The sequence below is a fragment of the Micropterus salmoides genome, unplaced genomic scaffold (assembly GCF_014851395.1).
Source record: "Micropterus salmoides isolate LMB-PRFRI ecotype aquatic unplaced genomic scaffold, ASM1485139v1 Ms_hic_scaffold_22, whole genome shotgun sequence".
NCBI lineage: Eukaryota > Metazoa > Chordata > Actinopteri > Centrarchiformes > Centrarchidae > Micropterus > Micropterus salmoides.
In genome coordinates, this window is record NW_024041373.1 from 3728856 (window position 1) to 3749441 (window position 20586).

General features: G+C 39.6%; 1 protein-coding gene across 1 annotated transcript in view; it reads right to left on the reverse strand.

Annotated features, from left to right (window-relative positions):
* Window positions 1-20586, reverse strand: part of LOC119916859 (V-type proton ATPase subunit B, brain isoform) — a 59975-nt gene that overhangs the window by 8686 nt on the left and 30703 nt on the right. The window contains exons 2-9 of the mRNA XM_038736825.1: window positions 15431-15486; window positions 14567-14665; window positions 13450-13543; window positions 12732-12809; window positions 11731-11870; window positions 3057-3158; window positions 1561-1658; window positions 1211-1334 (exon numbers count right to left, since the gene is read on the reverse strand). Coding sequence (XP_038592753.1) covers window positions 1211-1334; window positions 1561-1658; window positions 3057-3158; window positions 11731-11870; window positions 12732-12809; window positions 13450-13543; window positions 14567-14665; window positions 15431-15486 — 791 coding nt within the window. The remainder of the gene's footprint in view (window positions 1-1210; window positions 1335-1560; window positions 1659-3056; window positions 3159-11730; window positions 11871-12731; window positions 12810-13449; window positions 13544-14566; window positions 14666-15430; window positions 15487-20586) is intronic.

Here is a 20586-nt window from a genome sequence, read left to right on the forward strand (position 1 = left end):
GGTTATGGACAGCAAATGGAAGAAGGGAAAACACATATGCACATGCACCATTTAAAAACCTACATTGTGCAGCCAGCATATTGAGACAGCAAACTGTACAATTTAAAAGGATTATTAGAGAGACACAAGAGAGTGAGTCGAGAGGGCCTGACTCTGCGCCGGGGGGGGGAGTTGCACAATGAAGAAGCTGCGGTATTTCCTTCAAGAATGAAGGACACATTATCTTCCCTTTCAGCAAGGAGCAAAAGATTTAAGTGAGTCTATCACCTCTGTGCTAATGCTACAGAGAATTTACATTGGTGTGTTGTGTTGACACGTTGCAATGGTGCGGTGCTTCAACTGGAGTTTTCCACGGGGATTCAGTATGTAGTATGTGCTATTTACTAATTAGGTTTAGCTTTTTTAACCTTTTCATGTACTATACTGAAATAATACTGAATATAATGGACATGTGGCAATTATTTTGAAATAACAGAACACTCACAGTAAAGCAGATATACTAACAGATCAGATAAGATCAGAAGAATACTAGTGACAGATCAAGAGCCATGTACAGAACACACAGCAGAAGGTTTGGTAACATTAAAAGGTGTTGTACACCTGGTGATATTCAATATTTTTCTGACAACAAATCCAATGTACAGACCAAAACCAAACATATAATTAGTACTGTGTGTGTCTCACAGCTGATGTCTGTTCTTCCTCTGAGGTGTAGAGCTCCACTGTTGTCCAAAACTATTAAAACCAATCAGAGAGCCTCACTGCTGCACTGGGTGACATGTTCCTTCATCACCACGAACACACACACTGTAGTTTATTCTGTCTCAGTCCCACACACATCCTCCTGCTGCCCCAAATACTCACTAGACCACCACATGTGGATTCATCCACTGCTGAAATTAGTCCCCAACAAATTCATCTTTTCCTTCTGTTTGCTAAAGCCTCCAGCTGTTTGAGGAAATCAGTGGGACTGTTTTTCTTTTAAAGGAAACTATCTAACTATGAATATATTTCAAGATTTACATCTTAGAGGTGAGAGTGGAGAGGAGATGTCTGTCCATTTAGCAGTGGCATTCTTTGTTTTCTGTGTTTATTTGTTGATCTTGGAGGGAGGGAGGTTAGTTTTTGATGCTTACACATTCAGCCACTTCCAATGTGTCAGATGGTGCATGTGAAAATCTGAATGTTGTAACAAGAGGTGATGTCATACCTCTCTCAGAGCCTCGGCGTAGGAGCTCATGTCAGTCAGGATGACCAGGACATGCTTCTCACACTGGTAGGCCAGGTATTCTGCTGAAGTCAGCGCCAGGCGTGGGGTGATAATACGCTCGATGCTGATTGGTCACAGAAAAATAATTAAGTTATTCTACTGCACACATAACAACTCAAGGTCTGAATTTAACTCTAAAATCTATTCTAGAGATCAGTCATGCATTGTACATTTGAGAATATGAAGCCAATAAACATAATAGTCTGTTATAGAACATCATTCAGAATCCCAAACTAAGCAAAACATCCAAAAACTGGGATTGGCTGGTACATTTTCTGACTGAATCTTACGTGGGGTCATTGGCCAGGTTGAGGAAAAGGCAGACGTTGTCCATGGAGCCATTCTCCTCAAAATCAGACTTGAAGAAGCGGGCAGTTTCCATGTTGACCTGAGAGACAGATGATACAACTTACTTACTTACAACTCAGGCATCCAGTGACAAAAGATTAAACATAAGCCATCTTCAAAAAACCAATATGTAACATTACTGCATTTATGTATCTGTGACAGCAAAGGTTTTCAAACTGTGACATGTGAAGAATTGAAGGGGGGTCATAGAGGAAGAGACAAGGCAAAGACACTGCATGGTGTGCCAGTGGTGCTGCAGGTCATGTTAACAACTCCAGCACAATTTATTAAATTAAAATTTTTTAAAAAACAGGCTAAAGTTGTAGCCCAGAGCAGTGGGGCCAGTTGTCCTGATTTTGTCTGAGGGGGGCCTACAGCGTCAGACTTTGAAAACCTCTGCGTACCAGCTTTTTGTCATTCAGATAAGTGTCTGTTAGATAAATGCTGGTTTTGGGTTTTGGCCTACAAACAAGCACAGGAAAAGTTATAAGTTCTCTCACATGCTACATCACTGATGCATTTTAAAACGTATTTTGGAAACAATCCTCACATACAAACACACCTGTATGTACATTTCAAAAGTTATTGGTCACTCAAATTGTTTCTCTTGTCCATGGACAGATACCCTCCTGGTGTAATTCCAATGCAAGTGGTCCTCCAGCATGTTTAGTGCTTCGCCAGATATTCATAATTTCATCCTTGCAGTTGGAATTTGACCTTTTTCTTGACTTGTTAAAAGTGTTACAGACACAAGATTGCCGTTATGACTTAAATCCAAATCCTCATAGCTGAGAACTTGGAACTGTGGGATTTGTGTCATTTTTGCTTGAAAAATAACTTTATAAAACTGGTTGCCAATAAATTTTTTGTTGATAAAATAATCGATGAATGGTCTTGACTAACACCTCACAAAAATGTTAATTTTTTTTGTCAAAAACTGTCAAAAAAAAGGAAATCTCTAAGGATTAAGGCTGCTGTTACTATGTCTTTCGAGCTGTCCTTTTAAAATGCATATTTATGTGTTGACTTATATAAATCCCTATTAACACCTCTTTGAGTAACAACAATGGGATGTGAATTGGTGGAGAAGTGGAAGAGGGAAGGATTACCATTCAGCAAGTGAAGCAAATGAGTGTGTGTGCATGTGTGTTTGGCAGAGATCAAACTGTCACAGTCAGGGCATTACAGTAGACAGGAGGAGCAGCTGAGGTGTAGAGAACTTGATACTGCGGGGCTGACAGCATTTAAAGGCCTGTTGAATTAGTAACCTGTCTACATGGCCGGGGGATATGCTCAGAGGTGCAGAAGTAACGAGGGACTTAAAGGTTAAATCACCTGGCACCTGGTGAATGAGGGTGCGGAGAGTGGACAGCGTGACATGTCAGGGTTAAGAGGGGGATTAGAGTCACAGATGGAATGCTGCTGTTTGTCTGCTTACCCCCATGGCTGCAAAGACAATGGCAAAGTTCTCAGCACTGTAGTCCATCACATCCTTAGATTTCTGCACCAGGCCGGCCTGGCGACAGATCTGGGCAGCAATCTGGGAAAAAGAACACATACAGTACAGTAGGATTTAGACAAGAGGTCTTTAATAATATTATAAAAATCTGCTTTTAGCCTTTACAGTAATTAACATTAATCAACTAAAGCAGATATCATCTGCAGCTAGTCATGTTAAACATTTTTTACAGGAAAAAACAATGAACAATTACATCTAATGTTGTCTACATGTTAATTGCTAGATGCTAGTAAAAGAGGTTTGTTAGCGTTGGAGTTTAGTGAATCTGAGCATTTCGCAAACCAGTTATCTGATCCAAAATCGATATTAAATAATATATAAATGGATACTGAAAAGTATGGCATTTTCAAATCAAATTCAACAATGTCTCATTACTTTTCGACTTTCCCATCTGAGATCTGAGTCCATTTACACAGATAATACTTATAGGTATATCAATTCATTGTTAGTTTTGGTCTTTTAATGGAATTGTCAACAACTACACACATTTAGAATATCCCTAGATGCTTTAAAATGTATTCAGTTAAAAGACTTCTTACAGACAACTTACCTAGTGTTCAATTCTTTAATACATTTATTATACAACACACCACACCAGTTTCTTTCCTGAACAAAACATTAAGCAGAGTAAGGAGCATGTGTGATACTTCATAAATTTGTGGAATTAAAGAGGAATTTCACACTTCTCTCATAATGTCATGGCCAATGTGTTAATCCAGCTTGACCTCTATATGCACCCTGGGCTCAGGCACCTGGCCCATAGAGGAAACCACCACATGAGTGACCCCTGTGACATGTGCTTAATGAAATAATGAGCCAAGTTTTCACACCATCCCGGTGGCACGCCAAGCCGTCATCATTAGGCTGAGGACATACACTGTGTTTGTTTGCCATTTTCTACAGTGAGATTTTGATCATGCGTTAGAGATTCAGGTCCGGATTTGTGCTCATAACACATCAGTTGATTAAAGAAATTGATTTATCTTTATTAGCATTAGGAGCCTCATTGTTTGGGCTACCACTCTGATGAAACAAAATCATCACCTTGAGTAGTTATGATGAGCTTACTGAGCAACATTGGCATATATTTTAAGTTGTGTTAGTGTCCACCTAATGAATGCATTCACTCTTCTTTTAGCTCTGGTTTGGTCTCCACCAACCCCTGAGAAAAATGACTTTTGCTCTTTAGTTAGCCAATGCTGCACTACGTTTATTAGCTAGTCGCTAAGTGCTGAGCAATTAGTGTACCGATGAAAACAGCTGACTGCTGAACAAGGGCTGCTGTATGGGGCTTGATTAGTATTTGAGGTGTGCCACAGTGATCCTAAGCTCATTTAAAGAGACATAAAATAGCATGTTTTGGGCATGTGGGATCAATGAATCATTTTTGATTTTATCTCACTGACTGTATCATTAAAAAGGTTGCACAAACATTTAAGATTTCTAACTAGATGACTTACAGTGATTAAAATGCACATGATTTAAAAGACTGTCTACAGTTTAAAAAAGAGCTCTGGGGCTGTGCTTATTAATATGAATTAAAACAGAAATAGTTTGCCATTGCATTCCTAACCCGTACATAAAACCATCAACTCTTTCACTTAATAATGTACCTGAAGCCTCGTCTTCTTCCACCTCCTTTTCACCATTCTACATTCTCTCATATGAGTGAAAATGTCATGATTCCTCCAGGGTGTCAATCCTTTACTACTTTTAATTCTTGTCTTAAAATTATAATTTAAAGCAGATGTCCAAAGGAGGTTGAAGTCATCCATCAGTCTGACTGATTATAGAGGCAGTAAAAATGGATGAAATTTTTGATGCAGTATAAGACTCAAATTGAGTACATTTGATATATGCAATACTGTGTTGTTTATTGTAGTTTTATGAGGTTAGTAAGAGTGACAGGACTACCTTAAAAGAAAAGCCTGACAGTAAAATAAGCATTTATAGTTCTGACTGTTTGTTTCATTTTAACATCCCTGCTAAGATTCTCAGTCAAAAATTCTAAACACTCAAATTACAGTTATTGTTTCATTCGTACTTATAAAATGTATTATCCTTATGTACATTTGTATTTTAAACTGCTAAAGGTTCATTTTAAACAGCCTAATTTTCAAACTTGCATTTGGGAAACAACTGATGGTGGCAGATAAAATCAAAATCAAATTCTCCCCAAAGTTTAAACAGTCTTGTCCCTGTGTCAAGGTACTTTATTTTTGGCTGTTTGACAACTACTTAATATCTCCAAAATACACAAAGAAATACAACGCTGTTACTGTCTGACAATGGTTTGCCATTGTCAGAAAGTAATACCATTAAATTTTGTCCCTGAGCATTGACGTGTAAAGGACTATAGGAGTGAAAAGAAGAATACAGAGGTCAACGTTGGTTTCTAAATCCTCTTTTTTTAGCTGAAGAGCATCAAGAACAACCAATGGCTTGTCATTCAAGAAACCTCAATTGTGCTGGAGTGCTTCAATAGATTGAATCAATCAATACTGTGTCGCCAAATACAATGGAGTTGTCTTTGTGTCATTGTTTATTTCATTTTCAAGAATGAATGAAATAACATTTTTTTGCCTTGGGACTATTTACAAAGCTGTCCTACTTAAACTAGTGTATTGTGACAAAAACCTCCATTTAGCTGGAAATAACAGATCACTCGCCTTCTTTAAGTATGACCTGATCTTGTTGGTTTAATTTCCACTCAGCCACAATAGAGCTGTGTGTTCTGCACAGCTGTCTGTCACACTGATTAAAACAGACACTGGAGCAAAAGCCAGAGCTCCATGAATGCTATGCAAGCACAATGAGTTCAGTTGAATTTTTGCTTTCTTTAAGGGTGAAGTACCAATCCTATGAACACAGACATGGAATGCATGGTTTTTCCTACTTAGGGATTTTGTTTTGTTTTTAACATTGCAAGTCATTTACCAACAATCTGCGTTTGTTTTACTCCACCTGAACATTTATACAAAACGAGATATTCAGGCATGTAAGACATTTAAGTAGGACAACGGAGTCATGAATTTCCATAGTGAGGCATAAAAAACCCTTCAAAAAAGCAGAACTCAAACTGTTGAGTGTCATGTGACACTAAAAAACAAAAACAAATGACACTCATGAATGACCTGACTCATCAATGTTAAACATTTCCATTGTAAGACTGTTCCAGAAAGAAACAGTGAATTGCCCAAAAGGTTTTATATTTATATTTTGCCACTTAAAGTGGCAAATATATTTTACTGTTTTGCCAAATATTGCATTAGAAAAGTGCTCCACTAGTGCAGCTTTGCACTCCCAGGGCTTTTTCTCACTCACAATGAGGCGGAGGTGGTCCCGTCCTGACCACATGCACAAATGTGCTGTCTCAAGCCAACACTTTTTACAAGCAACACATCTTAAAAGGGCAATATGGAGTTTTCAGCAGCCACTAGCAGTTCGGTTTTAAGATTGTAACCAGGCTTGTGCTCATACGCGTTCTCACTTGAACTCATGAGCGAGCATAACCCGAAACACAACCGCTTTCATAAATCCTGCAATAAATGTAGAAACACCGGCATGCCAGCTGTGGCTTTCTCCAGACATGTTCAGGCTCTGTTACTTCCACGTTCTCCCACTGCAACGTTACAGTAATATTTTTATCAGCTTGAGTTTGAACTAATCCATGCTCGTTACATGATAACGTTACATTTACTGCATTTAGCCAACATGCTACATCGTTAGCTCGACTGTCTGCTTTTCAGTAACTAACATTACCATCTTTGTATCTTTGACAGAGGCTCAGCGATGTGAGTGCAGCTAAATGTATTGGATGATAACAAAACTGTTAGTGAGCTACACTGAATATTATAATAAGATTGTTGCCACACTTTATAACAGTTAGTCCACAGTAAGTAAGGTTACTGTAGTAAATAACATTAGTAAAGCACGACCGATATGGGATTTCGATATTTGAGGATTTTAAAGAGGTGGTATTCTGCTTTTTGGCTTTTCCCCTCTCCTTTATTGAGTTATCTCTTTTTTGTGCATGTAACAGGTTTGCTGGGTGAAAAAGCCCAAAGTCCAGCCCAAAGGGAGTTCCCATCTCCCACAGAAAACTCTGCTCTGAACCGCTTGAAAACAGCTCGTTTGTAGTCCAGTACTTTACTTCCTTTACTTGTGACGTCACAATGAAAACTGTGAGGAGCGTGTGAGGCCGGCCAATCGCCCGCTCACAGAGCCCTCTGCTCCCGCCGTCACACAGACCGCTACAGCAACAACGGCAGAGGAAAACACAGCAGCTTTTCATACCGCTTATCTGTCTTTACATTCTGAGGAATGTTGAAACGTTTTAACTTTAAAAAGAGTGTGGATCGGAGGAGTTAATTAAAAAAAGGTTTTTCAGTTTTCGCGTGTAGCAAAAAACAAAGTCTAGGCGGAAATGGGCGTGGCCTGTAACACGAGATTCAGCTCAATCCCCCGAACGCGTGGATATAAGGTTTTTGATATCCGCCTTCGTAGGCGGGAGTTCCAAGCCCAAACGCGTTGACCTTGCTTATAGCGCCCCCTAGAGGTAGAAGTGTGCGGATTTTTGCGCCTGAGTTATGTGCAGTGAACTGGACCTACCTTAGTAGTTTCGCGTCCCTAGCAGTTACCGTCTAGGCCACAGTATGAGTTTTATGCACGAAAGAATAAAAAAATAAATGCATTCGCGGGTTCCCAGTCCACTGGGGCTTGGACCCCTAAAAATCTGAGCGAAAATAACAGGGTTCCCAGCTCCGCTGGTACTCTTGTTCGGCTCACGTTTATTTACATGTCCCTTTTGATTTAATCATTTCTGACACACCAACTATAACTAGAGACAAGCAGCTCGCAGATATATTTAGAATACGTTAAACAATATAGTTTAACTGCTCATTAACAATGTTAGCACTCCTACACTGATAAGCATGGCATTGGCTTTGTGGCCAATTTAACAACGGGCAACGTTAGCTGCTGTAAGTTATGTTAAATAATATTTAGAAGTAATAAACTAGGGAGAAATGAGAGTACCGTTCACTAGAAGTGCCGCAGTGTTTCAGAAATAAATCTACACGTCTGTCAGCGTTATCTTAGCCTCCACCACTCACCTTCTGTAACATTAAAACATCCTGCTATGAAAAACGGGAGGGTTAGCAAGTGTGGTATGAATGTTTTCAGGAGAGGAGAAGTGATGAAGGCTGTTTTTATTATTATTCAAGTCATGTAATTGACGTGACAAATGGACAACTCACCGCAAACACTGAGTGTGAGAGCAACCAGGAGCTACTCACCGTAGCTCCAGTATACTGCAGAGGAGCTGCACTGGTGGGCAAACTATGCAACACTCATGACCTGAGGGAAGGATCCGACTGTTTGTATTTTAATAGTCATATATCGGCTGTTATAAACGGATCTGCAAGTACTTTATATCGGCCAATAATATCTGCAAAACGATAAATCGGTCGGGTTCTAAACATTAGTTCTTCCAATGTGTCCATGTTGCATCATTGTATATTATGTAGGGGTGGGAATCTTTAGGCACCTCATGATTCCATTACAATTCAGAGGGCTACAATGCGATTATGAAACGATTATCAGTGCATCTCAATGTGTTTTTTTCCCCCTATGTGATTTCTGGATAATTGCTAAGAATTTAATTTGCACATTAAAATCCAAAAGAAACATCTCCTAAATTGCTTTAAAAGGACTAGTTTGCATCCCTAATTTACTTTACTAGGCTCAGCTCCTCCTGGTCACCACAGTCCTTTATTTAACAACCAGCTTTCAGACCCCTTCCTCTGAAAAATGAAGTATAATTTAACTATCAGGATGTAACATAAAGTATATGTACAGGACACAGCTGTACACCAGTTTAGTCTTCGCTTCTACCTGATCTTCCCAACCCTGGTAGGTTTGACACGCAACTAATTAACACTACTCTGTTATAAATTTAGCTAATGTTAACTTAGATAGCAGCCAAAAAACGTGCTGTACAGGGGAGATGTTAGCTAGCGCTAACCAGCTTCACTTTTCCAGTAGGTGGGGAAACAACAGACTTTTATTAACGGACACTATGTGACCTACACGTACATTTACTACCAGGCTGATAACTAAGTCAGCCTGGTAGTAAAGTCAGTTAAGTGGCTCTTTTCTTCCTTCTTCCTCTCTGGAAGTTTTGCAAGCATCTTTCCCACTGCTGATTACGACACAGCGTCACCACGTGAGCGTAATGTTGAAACTGCAGTTACAAATGACCAAAATCCACACAGTGCAACTGTTGCTGGAAAACAGTTACCCAAGAAGACACCATCAGTTTTGTGGAGAGTTGGAGGCGGGATCAAATGTGACAGAGGCGGCTGCCTCATAATTCTCTGCAGGAAAAAACGTGACTCCTATAACACTGTAGCCATCGTGATTGTCAGCAAAAAGGCTCTAAATGGATGCAGCAAAGTTATTTTATTCCACACTTTCTTCTTCTTTGTGAAAACCTGCCACAGAATCTCTGACAGTTCAGTCAGTAGTAGCTAGAACTAGCCTCAAGCAGAAATGAGGAGCGTGCTACTGTGATCTGGTAAGCTCACTTTTGTCCAACTCCTAACTCCACTTTTTCATTTTCAAACTTGTAGTCTTCAGCCCCAATTGATTGTGACATTTATCAGACTTCACACAGCTCCCTCTAGAGACAGGAGTTCCCATTTAAAGGTTCAGTGTGTAATATTTCTCAGGATCTATCGACAGAAATGCAACATAAGATCCATAACTATGTTTTCAGTGGTGTATACATAATGAACCATTATGTTTTTATTACCTTAGAATGAGCCATTTATATCTACATAACCGCAGGCACCCCCTTCTATGGAGGTCGCTGTATTTTGTCGTCATGTTTCTACTGTAGCAGTCAACGAACAAACAGCGCTACAGAGCGCATTATGTCATCACAGCGTTCTTATTCTGCTTGTGTAATTCCGGTAGTGTAGACGCCCGTCACTACAGTGAATACGTACAAAGAAGAAGAAGAGGGAATAATAATATTAATAGTAATATACAGTCTCCCAGTAGTCTTCTGGTTTATTAGAAGTAAGAAGAGAAGTGACATTTGGACAAATGAACGAGCACACGGCAGAAATCACGGATATTGTGGATTTTCCCAGATGGAAGGCTATAATGTTAATGTGGGACAGATGTTTTCAAAGCGGTGCTGAAGTTGTCTGTTATCTGCTGGACATGTAATTAACTTTGTTTGTCAGTAATGTTAATTGGCAATAAAACTGTAACGTTAGCTTAGAGCATGGAAGCATCAGCCAGCTACTGACTGGTAGATAAAATGTATTGTTAGTTTGGTTTATTCTCCAGCGCTGTGCTTTGGCTTGTGGTGTTATGTTAGTTCGATTAATTTCATTAATCGTTTTTTGTTATGTTAGTGAGAATCAGCTGATCGCTAATAGGCAATAAAACGGCAGCTTTCAGCATCGGAGCTCAGATCAGCCAGTTAAACTTTTACTGCGCTGGTAGAAAGAAATATGTAGTTGGATTGTAATTTCACGTAGTTCTTCTCCAGCCTCTGTTATGGCTTTGTTACGTGCCGTTACCTTCCTGAGACAAACAGATGATGAATATTATTGGCAATAAAATGGTACCAGCAGGGAAGCTCAGATCAGCAGCTAAACTTCACATTTTACTGCCCTGGTGGAAAACATGTATTTCTTTTTACTGCTAATGGTGATATATAACAAGGCCGTGTCCCTATCAAGGGACTAATAATGAATACTTTTGCATTTGCATTTACAAAAGGTATTTTTTGGATATTGATTTGCCACTGTGCACACAAATGTGTAATTTTTACTTTCACATGGTAAATGCCCATTATCTAATTAAGCGAGAGGAGCCTTGATCCTCACCTGACAATGCATTTGTAAACTTCATGTAATATGTGGTTTATAATAGACTGTGGTGCAGAGACAGTGAGGCTTACATTGTCCTGTTATCTGTCGGTGGTCATACTTGATGTACTAGATGTGATAGTGTTTGAGATGTTCTTCTTTTTCTTTGGTATGTTAGTCCAGATGAGCCAACCCTCCCAAGATGTAAAATAATGTATTACAGGAGTATGAGACATCATGTAGCACTTCATTTTTTCATGTGGCTGTTGTTTATTAATGAGAAAGTAACAATAATATTCAAAAAACATATGGTTTTACACATTTTATATAATTTCTTAATATATCTAAAAGAAACCTCATTTCTTGACTGGCAATCTCTTTTATCTCATAGATGACATCTTTGTCCTGTCTCAGGCACCGTAGCTATACTGCTCGCTTGGATGGGGGGGGGTGCAATTCACAACTCTCACTGCTAGATGTCACTAGAATTTACACACTGAACCTTTAATGAATTCCCGGTCAAATTAATAATTGAAGCATTTCTTTTACTTTGAAATATCAATATTTAATTTGGAAGTATTAGAGAAAATCAACTGAACTTCTGATATCAATTTCCTTGCATTCATGAAATATTCCCAGAATGCTGACAATGAGGCATCAGAGGGATTCTTTGAGTCTCATGAAATGAAATGGGTTGGTGGGCTCACCTCGTTGTGGGGAAGCCCAGCAGCAGAAAAAATCGGGATCTTCTGTCCTCTGGCAATGCTGTTCATGCCATCGATGGCTGAGATGCCAGTCTGGATCATCTCCTCGGGGTAGATACGGCACTGAGGGTTGATAGGTTGACCTGGAACACACAGAAACAACTGGTTTTTTTTCATTATAAAACGAAAATCCGTTGGCCGCCAAGTACATGGACCCTGACCCCTCACAACCCAGACACAAACTGTTTCAGACACTCCATCAGGACCAAAACCTCATGCCATGAGAACAGCTTCTTCCCATCTGAAGCTGGCCTCATCAACAAGGCCCAGGACCCCCACTGACTCTCATGCCCCCCAAACCTAACCCCTCTTTAAAGTGCATAGTGTAAATATTTTGCACATCACTGCCCCAACTGCTATCTTGTACATATTCTTAATTATTCTTAACAAATTCCTTGTATGTGTAAACCAACTTGGCAACAAAGCTGATTCTGATAATAATCTTCGCATGCTCCCAGAGGGGTTGTGATTTATAACTGTGCTGAAAAGGTCCCCATAACTAACATGTGCATTTGGTAGGGCTGGATAACTTCACTCTGACAAAAACAAAACCCTTCTTTTCATCTGACAAAATATGCCAAAGTTCTCAAATGTTGCCTAAACACATACACTCACAAAACCTGAATAAAATTGTGTAAATTGGCAAAAACTGTATTTAACTCAGGAAACATCTAATCAAAGAATTAATAAACAAAATAATGAATGTGAAATTTGCTGCCAAATTTCATCACATGACAGTCTTATGTGTCAGTGAAAAGAAGAAGTAGTTATCTACATTTGATATTCCATTGTTATTGTAAAATAATAATTTCTCATTGAATATTTGGAGATGTGTAAAATTCCACATTTTTATCAGCATGTTTTATTTTATGTTGATAAAAGTGCTTTCTGAATTGTAGCTTAAATGTTCATGTAACAGCAAAATATTTGGCATGAGGTCATACCCATGATGTCCAGGTAGTCCTCAGCCAGAACAGTGGGCCCACGGTCAATGGGTTTGCCTGAGCCGTTGAACACACGCCCTGAAAGAGAACAATTTTCCTTCTTTGAGCCAAGAAGAAATCAAGATCATCATTTGATAAATAACTATTTGGTTTATCTGGATCATCAAAGATAATTTCAAAGAAAAACAGACCAAATGAAATTAATTACATGACACTTTCAACCACATCTGATCCATTCTATTTTGTGTCAGACCCTAAACAGATAAGAGTGGCTCTGATGGCTCTTGTTGAGTCTACAAGTTACAAGTTCAAGTAATTATAAATTCATGGACATGATTAATGATACTTGAAAACAAAAGCAGGCTTACTTTCTACTGCTATTCAACCACATGTAACCTTGTGCTGTACTGAGATAATCATACTGATTGAGACATTCAAGACCATTAATAAAAAAGGTTTGATTCAGGGCTGTTCTGCTTTTACAGTTTACTGAGTAGATTGAAAATGTAAGAAAATAAGCTTAATGAAGGAAAATGCTGTATAAAGTAACACTTTAGACAGCATTCAAAACGATTTAAATGTTCATCTTTGTGTCACTAAGATAGAAGGATAGAAGGGGAACTGTGCAGAACTGTGGACTAATCAGAGGATTCTTTATTTTATAGTGTTATCACTAAACATGGATTAAATATGAAATGTGAAATCATGTGGATCATACCTAGCATGTCCTCTGACACTGGGGTCCGCAGGATATCGCCAGTAAACTCACAGGCTGTCTTCTTGGCATCGATCCCTGATGTTCCCTCAAACACCTGAGCAAACAAAAGAATGACAAGCCATTAACAGGAACTTTGGTCTTTTTCAATGCCATTTCCTATGTTTGTGTGTCTGGGTTTTTTCTTTGTTTTTTTTTTTAAATTGGTCCAATATTGAGTGAGTGCGCTGCAGGCGGTTGTGTCAACATTATGGAAAGGATCCCTACAGAGAGAGACCTTTTTTAAAGAGTAAGATCCTTTTTGTTTAACCAGAAACATCAGCTTTATGGCTCTGTTTAAAGCCACCAGACTCCATAGAAAAAATACAAACAGTCATTTTACTTCTGTTCGTTTGTTTGTTATTGTGAGACTTCGGTGTTTTTACCCCTTAAAAACACCAACATCACTCAATAACACAAGAATGAGATGAGATTTTCAGAACACTTTTTAAGAAACCTTCAATGATGAAGTATATGACTTCTTTTATTTGACTGAAAGTCACAAAATGCAAAACAATACAGTTGCATTTTGAAATGTTGCTCACATATTGTACGTCTTTTGTCTGTCACTCTGTTGCCATTTATTGTTTCCACCAGGTACCCAAAATGCTGCCACACAAATGATTTAAAAGTGTCAGGAGCATATTCCCTCAATAATCTACATTCCATAACCCTCACACTCCGTCATGCTGATATTGTTAGGCAGCTTTTCACCTCCACGAGAAATATCTTCAGATTTTATTATCGCGAGACCTTGTGCCACAAATCTTGTCACACCCCTAACCATTTATCGATGAAACATCCCTCAAAAAGACCAAAACCAACAATGTGTTATTCTATCTCTCAAGGCTTTCTGGATTCCCTACCCCGTCTGTGGCTTTCAGCTCCAAGGCTCCTACTGAAGATGTAAATCTTTAATATCCCCAATACAAGCAATAATATGTTTTTATTATTGTTGTGTCACGTGGATGTTTCTTCACTGTGCAGAATGATGTACAAGCAGACTTTGAAAGTAGAAGGCTGTTTTCATATGCACCTGCTGAAGGGGGAAAGTTTCTGAGTTTACATATGGACAACATACCTGGACAACTGCCTTGCTTCCAATCACCTCCAGGACCTGCCCACTCCTCTTAGTGCCATCCGGCAGGGTTAGGTGAACAATCTCAGCGTATCTGGGGAACTAGACAGAAGAGATTTTACTACAGCCACCTGAAAACTCAATCTATATCATATATAACACAAGGGTACACCTGCAAATATGAGTGGTGATGGGGATTGTTAATTATTATTGATCTTGATACCATTTTCAAAAGTACTTAAAAATCCAAGTCTTTATCAGTACCACTATCAATACTTTTCCATTATTTGGTGCAAAGACAAGACAACAATAAATTGTGGTTATTGCAAAAACTGTGAGTGATCTTTGGCTTTATTGAAATGTAGCCAAGCCTTAGACGGCTTTGCACGTTGCACGGCATAAGGCAATTCAGTTCAACAGCAGTTAGCAGGCCATTAAATTAACATCCAAAACTTTATTAGACGATGGATAGATGTTTGTGAGTGATTTGATTTAAACGACATGACTCTTGTCCAGACATAACGCTATATTATGGGACCCACTAGTCTCTGTAGCAATATCGATAAGCTCAGACCTTACCGAATTTCAGGTTTTGAGAAATTTGGAATCGGGTCCTTATAGAACCAGGTCTCAATCCCAATCCCTAGTAGTGATTTACATTTGCTTCTAAAAACACTTTCGGAGTTTGTTGAGTTGTAGGTTTGCAAATTCCAACCTCATAATTAAATTCTCAAAATGGATTTCCCCAGTAGATAAATAACAGCACAGAATTACTAGTAGTATTATGAGAACTAATTTATGGATGTAAATTTTAAAAACAATAAAAATATTATATTTAATAAAAATTTAACCTCTTAGCAGGCTCACCTTCACATTATCCAGGATCACCAGGGGACCATTTACACCGGACACAGTCGAGTAGGCTGAAAGAGAGGAGAGTTACATAGTTCATTCATTCCTTTATTTCAACAGGCCACAGGACAGGAAAATAACACAGGTAATACTGCATTCCCTTTTCTTTGTGTGGCTGAAAGCCACCAATCAACACGGCAATAAGTAGACATCCTTACAGCTAACACTGTTAATAATCACAAGCTGACCTTTCACAATGAGATTTAAACAGTGTTGATGCACTTCTAGGCCCAAATGTCACAGGCAGGCAAATGTCAGGTAAAAATGCATGAAATTCACTTGTTCACATATGTGAGTACAATTACACAGGTACGTGGTTAGTACTGATGAAGGTTAGAGGAAACAGCCTCTGGCATTCCCGGATATTAAACTGAAATATCTGTCCAAACAATTTTTCATTTATGCATCCAGATTGTTGTATCCTAGTAGCACCTCAGGAGCAGGGGCGGTTTTAGTGATTTGGAGGGCCTGGGCAAAGAAGATCCTGGAGCCCCCTCCCCTTATTAATACTTTTATGAAAAACAGCTTTTTTCAATAGCTTCTGTTTCATATGATTCAGGGATGAAAAAAAAAAAGCTATTTTCTATAAAAATATGAATAAACATTAATATAAAATAGGGCTGACCCCGAATAGTCGAAGATTCAATGCTTCGATGGGCGGAGCCTGAAACAAGGATCATGCCATTTTGGCGATATGGGGGAGCTCAACGTCTGACTTTACATAGAACTACCAGTTTTCTCCCAATAAGTTAATATACAGCTTATTACAATATACATTTCAACATTTAAGGAGCTCCAGCTGGTGTTATGCAGGAACTGCGACATGTTGTCCGCAGCACGGCAGGTACGCAAAACTCTGCACTAGACCGGTGTGTGTGTGTGTGTGTGTGTGTGTGTGTGTGTGTGTGTGAGTGTGAGTGAGAGAGTGAGAGAGTGTGAGTGAGTGAGTACAATAAGCCTCAATTTAGCTGGAAATTTACAGTGTAAGTTAAATGAACAGACTGCAGCTCTGCAGCTTCTCAAGATTAAAGCGGAGCCTTTTAAACTCAAATTCATGCTACACTGAATATAGTTTATTTCTGTTTACCATTTTTATAATTGCTTTTATATCACGGTGCAACCTGCTGTAAAGTGACAAATAAATCTACCTTTTATAGAATTACCACAGGTACTACATTAGAAACAAAACATGACTACAATGGATTTCTGGAGTGATAACTGACTGGTAACCATCAGCAGATTCTTGGGAGAGACAAACAGAGGAGCAAAGGGTCTCGACCTAATTCTCTGAATGAAGCAATAGTGTCTAAATGCAAAGACATGGGACTGAAGGGGTTGGGAATGGGAAAGTGAAGCTGGCAGCATTGTTTCCAATGGGTGTCTATCGTGATCTGGTGTTCCTTTTTATGTTAGAACCGTCAATCTTGGGGCTGATATCAAAGGCGCGAGGAAATCAGAGGAGGCTGGAATGAACATAAAGCCCTAAAGCATAGCAGGGTGCATCCACTATGCCACTAATTAGGAAGAGGCCAACAAAATAACCCCTTGAGTTACAATATTGCAGCCATTTCCCACAGACACCTGCATAAGCAAATGCAGTTTATGGATGGATAACCTTGTGATTTCCTTAGTTGTGCATGTAATGCAAGGGCGCACATATACACATATCAGGTCTCCAAATTAACTTTTTTTACTAGGAGCACTGTAGCCGCTAACTGAAAATTTTAGGGGCACAGGCAGAAAATTTAGTGGTGCACACCTTAAATCGCCCTGCAATGCAATTTTTCACATTTGCCACATTTTAACTGTATAACTGATAAATGCTTTGGTAATTAATACAGAAAATATAATGTGCTGTTTTATTTTAGTTCACAATCACATTTACGCTGTTGTGCTTCATGCTGTCATGTTTACATTTAGTCATTTAGCTGACACTTTTATCCAAAGCGACTTACAATTGCTAAATTTGTCAGAGGTTGCACGCCTCTGGAGCAACTAGGGGTTAAGTGTCTTGCTCAGGGACCCATTGGTGATGGGTCACCACCCCTAAACTGTGCGGTGCCTCAGCTACAGCAACAACTTTGTTTTCCCAGCTTGTTGAGGACCATACCAGTCACTCTATAAATATATATACACACATATATTTAGGGCCCGAGCACGAACCGTGCGAGGTCCCTATTGAAACTGTAAGGATTATTATTAGGGCCTGAGCACGACCGTGTGAGGTCCGTATTGAATTTACTAAGATTTTTTATTTTTTTTCTGCAAAGTAGGCTCCATTGACGGGGCCTAAACATACTCGAAAACTCACCAAAATTTGCAAACATGTCAGAACTGCTGAAAAATTTAGTATTTTATGCGTTTCACGCATGGGCGTGGCAAAATGACTCGCTAGCGCCACCTAGAAAATTGGAAAGATTATCCCCTCGTTCACGTTCAACCTACATGTACGAAATTTTCTGGGGACATGTATCATATCAAGACGCACAAAAACGCCTCAAGAACCCATACCCTGAACTCAACAGGAAGTCGGCCATTTTGAATTTTACGGCCATTTTAGGATGATTTACACACTTCGTACTTTAACGAACTCCTCCTAGGCGTTTAGTCCGATCGACTTCAACTTTCTGATGTGCCTTCTAAAGGCATCGACGATGAAAAGTTGTGCTATCTGTGAGTTTTCGTCAATGGGCGTGCCCGTGGCGTTGATGACTCCCCATGAAACAGGAAGTTATTATAACTTCAGTGTACATGCTCGCATCTGCACCAAACTTTATATATAGGATGAGAGTCCCACCCTGAACTCATGTACATGATGACATTCAGCCACAGTCATAGCGCCACCTGCTGGCAACAGGAAGTGACCTTAAAGCAGCCCCCGCCGCACGTTTTACCTACATGTACGAAATTTCTGTGGCACATCTATCATGTCCAGACGTACCAAAAAGCCTCTTGGAGTGATGCCCTAAACCCAACAGGAAATCGGCCATTTTGAATTTTACTGCAATTTTTGGATGATTTACACACTTTGTACTTTAACGAACTCCTCCTAGGGATTTATTCGGATCGACTTCAACTTTCTGCTGTGCCTTCTACAGCCATTGAAGATGAAAAGTTGCGCTATCTGTAAGTTTTCGTCAGTGGGCGTGTCTGTGGCGTGGCGTCAAAGATCAACTCTTCGCCATGACACAGGAAGTTGTAGTAACTTCAGTGTACATGCTCACATCTGAACAAAACTTTACGGGCTTGATAACCGTTCCACCCCGAAGACATCTACACGTCAATATTAATTTATATTCATAGCGCCAAGTGCAATGTAGCACCACAAAGGGAACACAGGAAGGGACGTATAACACCTTCATGCAGCGTCCGAAGTGTGTAGCAAATTCACAGCCGCAGAGCTCCAGAATATGCAACGCAGCCGCCTCCCTCCCCGACGCGCTAAACGTGCGAGGGCCCGCCCAACGCTGCTTGCAGCTTTAATTATATATTTATTTTACGGGCGGGGCGATTTGTCGACGTAGTGAACGTAATCGATTACGAAAATACGTCGATACGTCGCATTATGTGCATCGAAGCGTCGCTGCATCTGGTGTTAGTGGGATTCCCCCGGACCAGCTCCAGCTACAAGACTGCGCCTTCGACCGTCTAAAGTTTGGGAGTATTTTAGACAGAAACTCAACAGCATGCTGCTGCGTGAGCTCTGTGAATTGGAAATAGCTTCACTGCAGCACAACTGCTGTCCACGAATATGTGAAGCAGCATCAACATGTGAAGCGAAAGTATCCTGGAGCACTGATGGCAGCACTGCGAGTTGTGTTTATTCTGTCTCCACACAAGCACATTATCAGCATGAGGACACATTAAATTTATTTAAGTATTTCTTCATCACCTTCATGTTAAAAGTAATTTCTGCCCCGCTGCTGTCATGGTAACATTACACCATGTGTCATCTAACATTTTTTCTTTAGAATAGGGCTGGACAATAAAACAATAATAATTATTGAGATATAATTTTTTTCCAATAACAATATGACAAATGTTCAATACATACATGAACTAGGATTTAATTTTTTTATTAAGATTTTTATTTTATTGAGGAGAAATGCTTTTACTTAATTTTACTTGTATATTTGTTGACAAAGATTTTATCATAATTGTTTTGAATGTTCTACCTCAGATTTGTGAAGTGATCCACTGTTTGGCATCAAGTGTTGACCATAAAGAAGAGTTTAAACCACAATTAACCATCAGGTTTCTTCAACTTTAACTCAAGAGCAAAATTCAGCCTTTAAACTCAAAAGAAATAAATATTATGATACTTATCATGATAGTTATCAATATCTAAAGATATGAAACTTTTTATCATGATAACATTTTTGGCCATATCGTCCAGCCCTACTTTAGAATAATCTAACGACTAATTTTGTGTAATTGACTAATCTTAATCCATTGGTTTAACATGGAGTTGGCCCACCCTTTGCAGCTATAACAGCTTCAACTCTTCTAGGAAGGCTGTCCACAAGGTTAAGGAGTGAGTTCATGGGAATTTTTGACCATTCACGTAAAAGCGCATTTGTGAGGTCAGGCACAGATGTTGGACAAGAAGGCCTGGCTCATTGTCCCCGCTCTAATTCATCCCAAAGGTGTTCTATCGGGTTGGGGTCAGGACTCTGAGCAGGCCAGTTAAGTTCTCCACACCAAACTCACTCATCCATGTCTTTATTGAACTTGCTTTGTGCACTGGTGCGCATGGTGGTCATGTTGGAACAGGAAGGGGCCATTCCCAAACTGTCTCCACACAGTTGGGAGCATGAAATTGTCCAAAATGTCTTGGTATGCTGAAGCATTAACAGTTCCTCTCACGGGACCTAAGGGGCCAAGCCCAACCCCTGACAAACAACGCCCCCTCCACCAAACTTTACACTTGGCACAATGCAGTCAGGCAAGTATCCAATCCAATCCAATCCACCTTTATTTATATAGCACCTTTAAAAACAACACTGTTGACCAAAGTGCTGAACACTGAACTGAAGTACCGTTCTTTGATGTAGCTGCTCGGCCATGGAAACCCACTCCATGAAGCACTCTACACACTGTTCTTGAGCTAA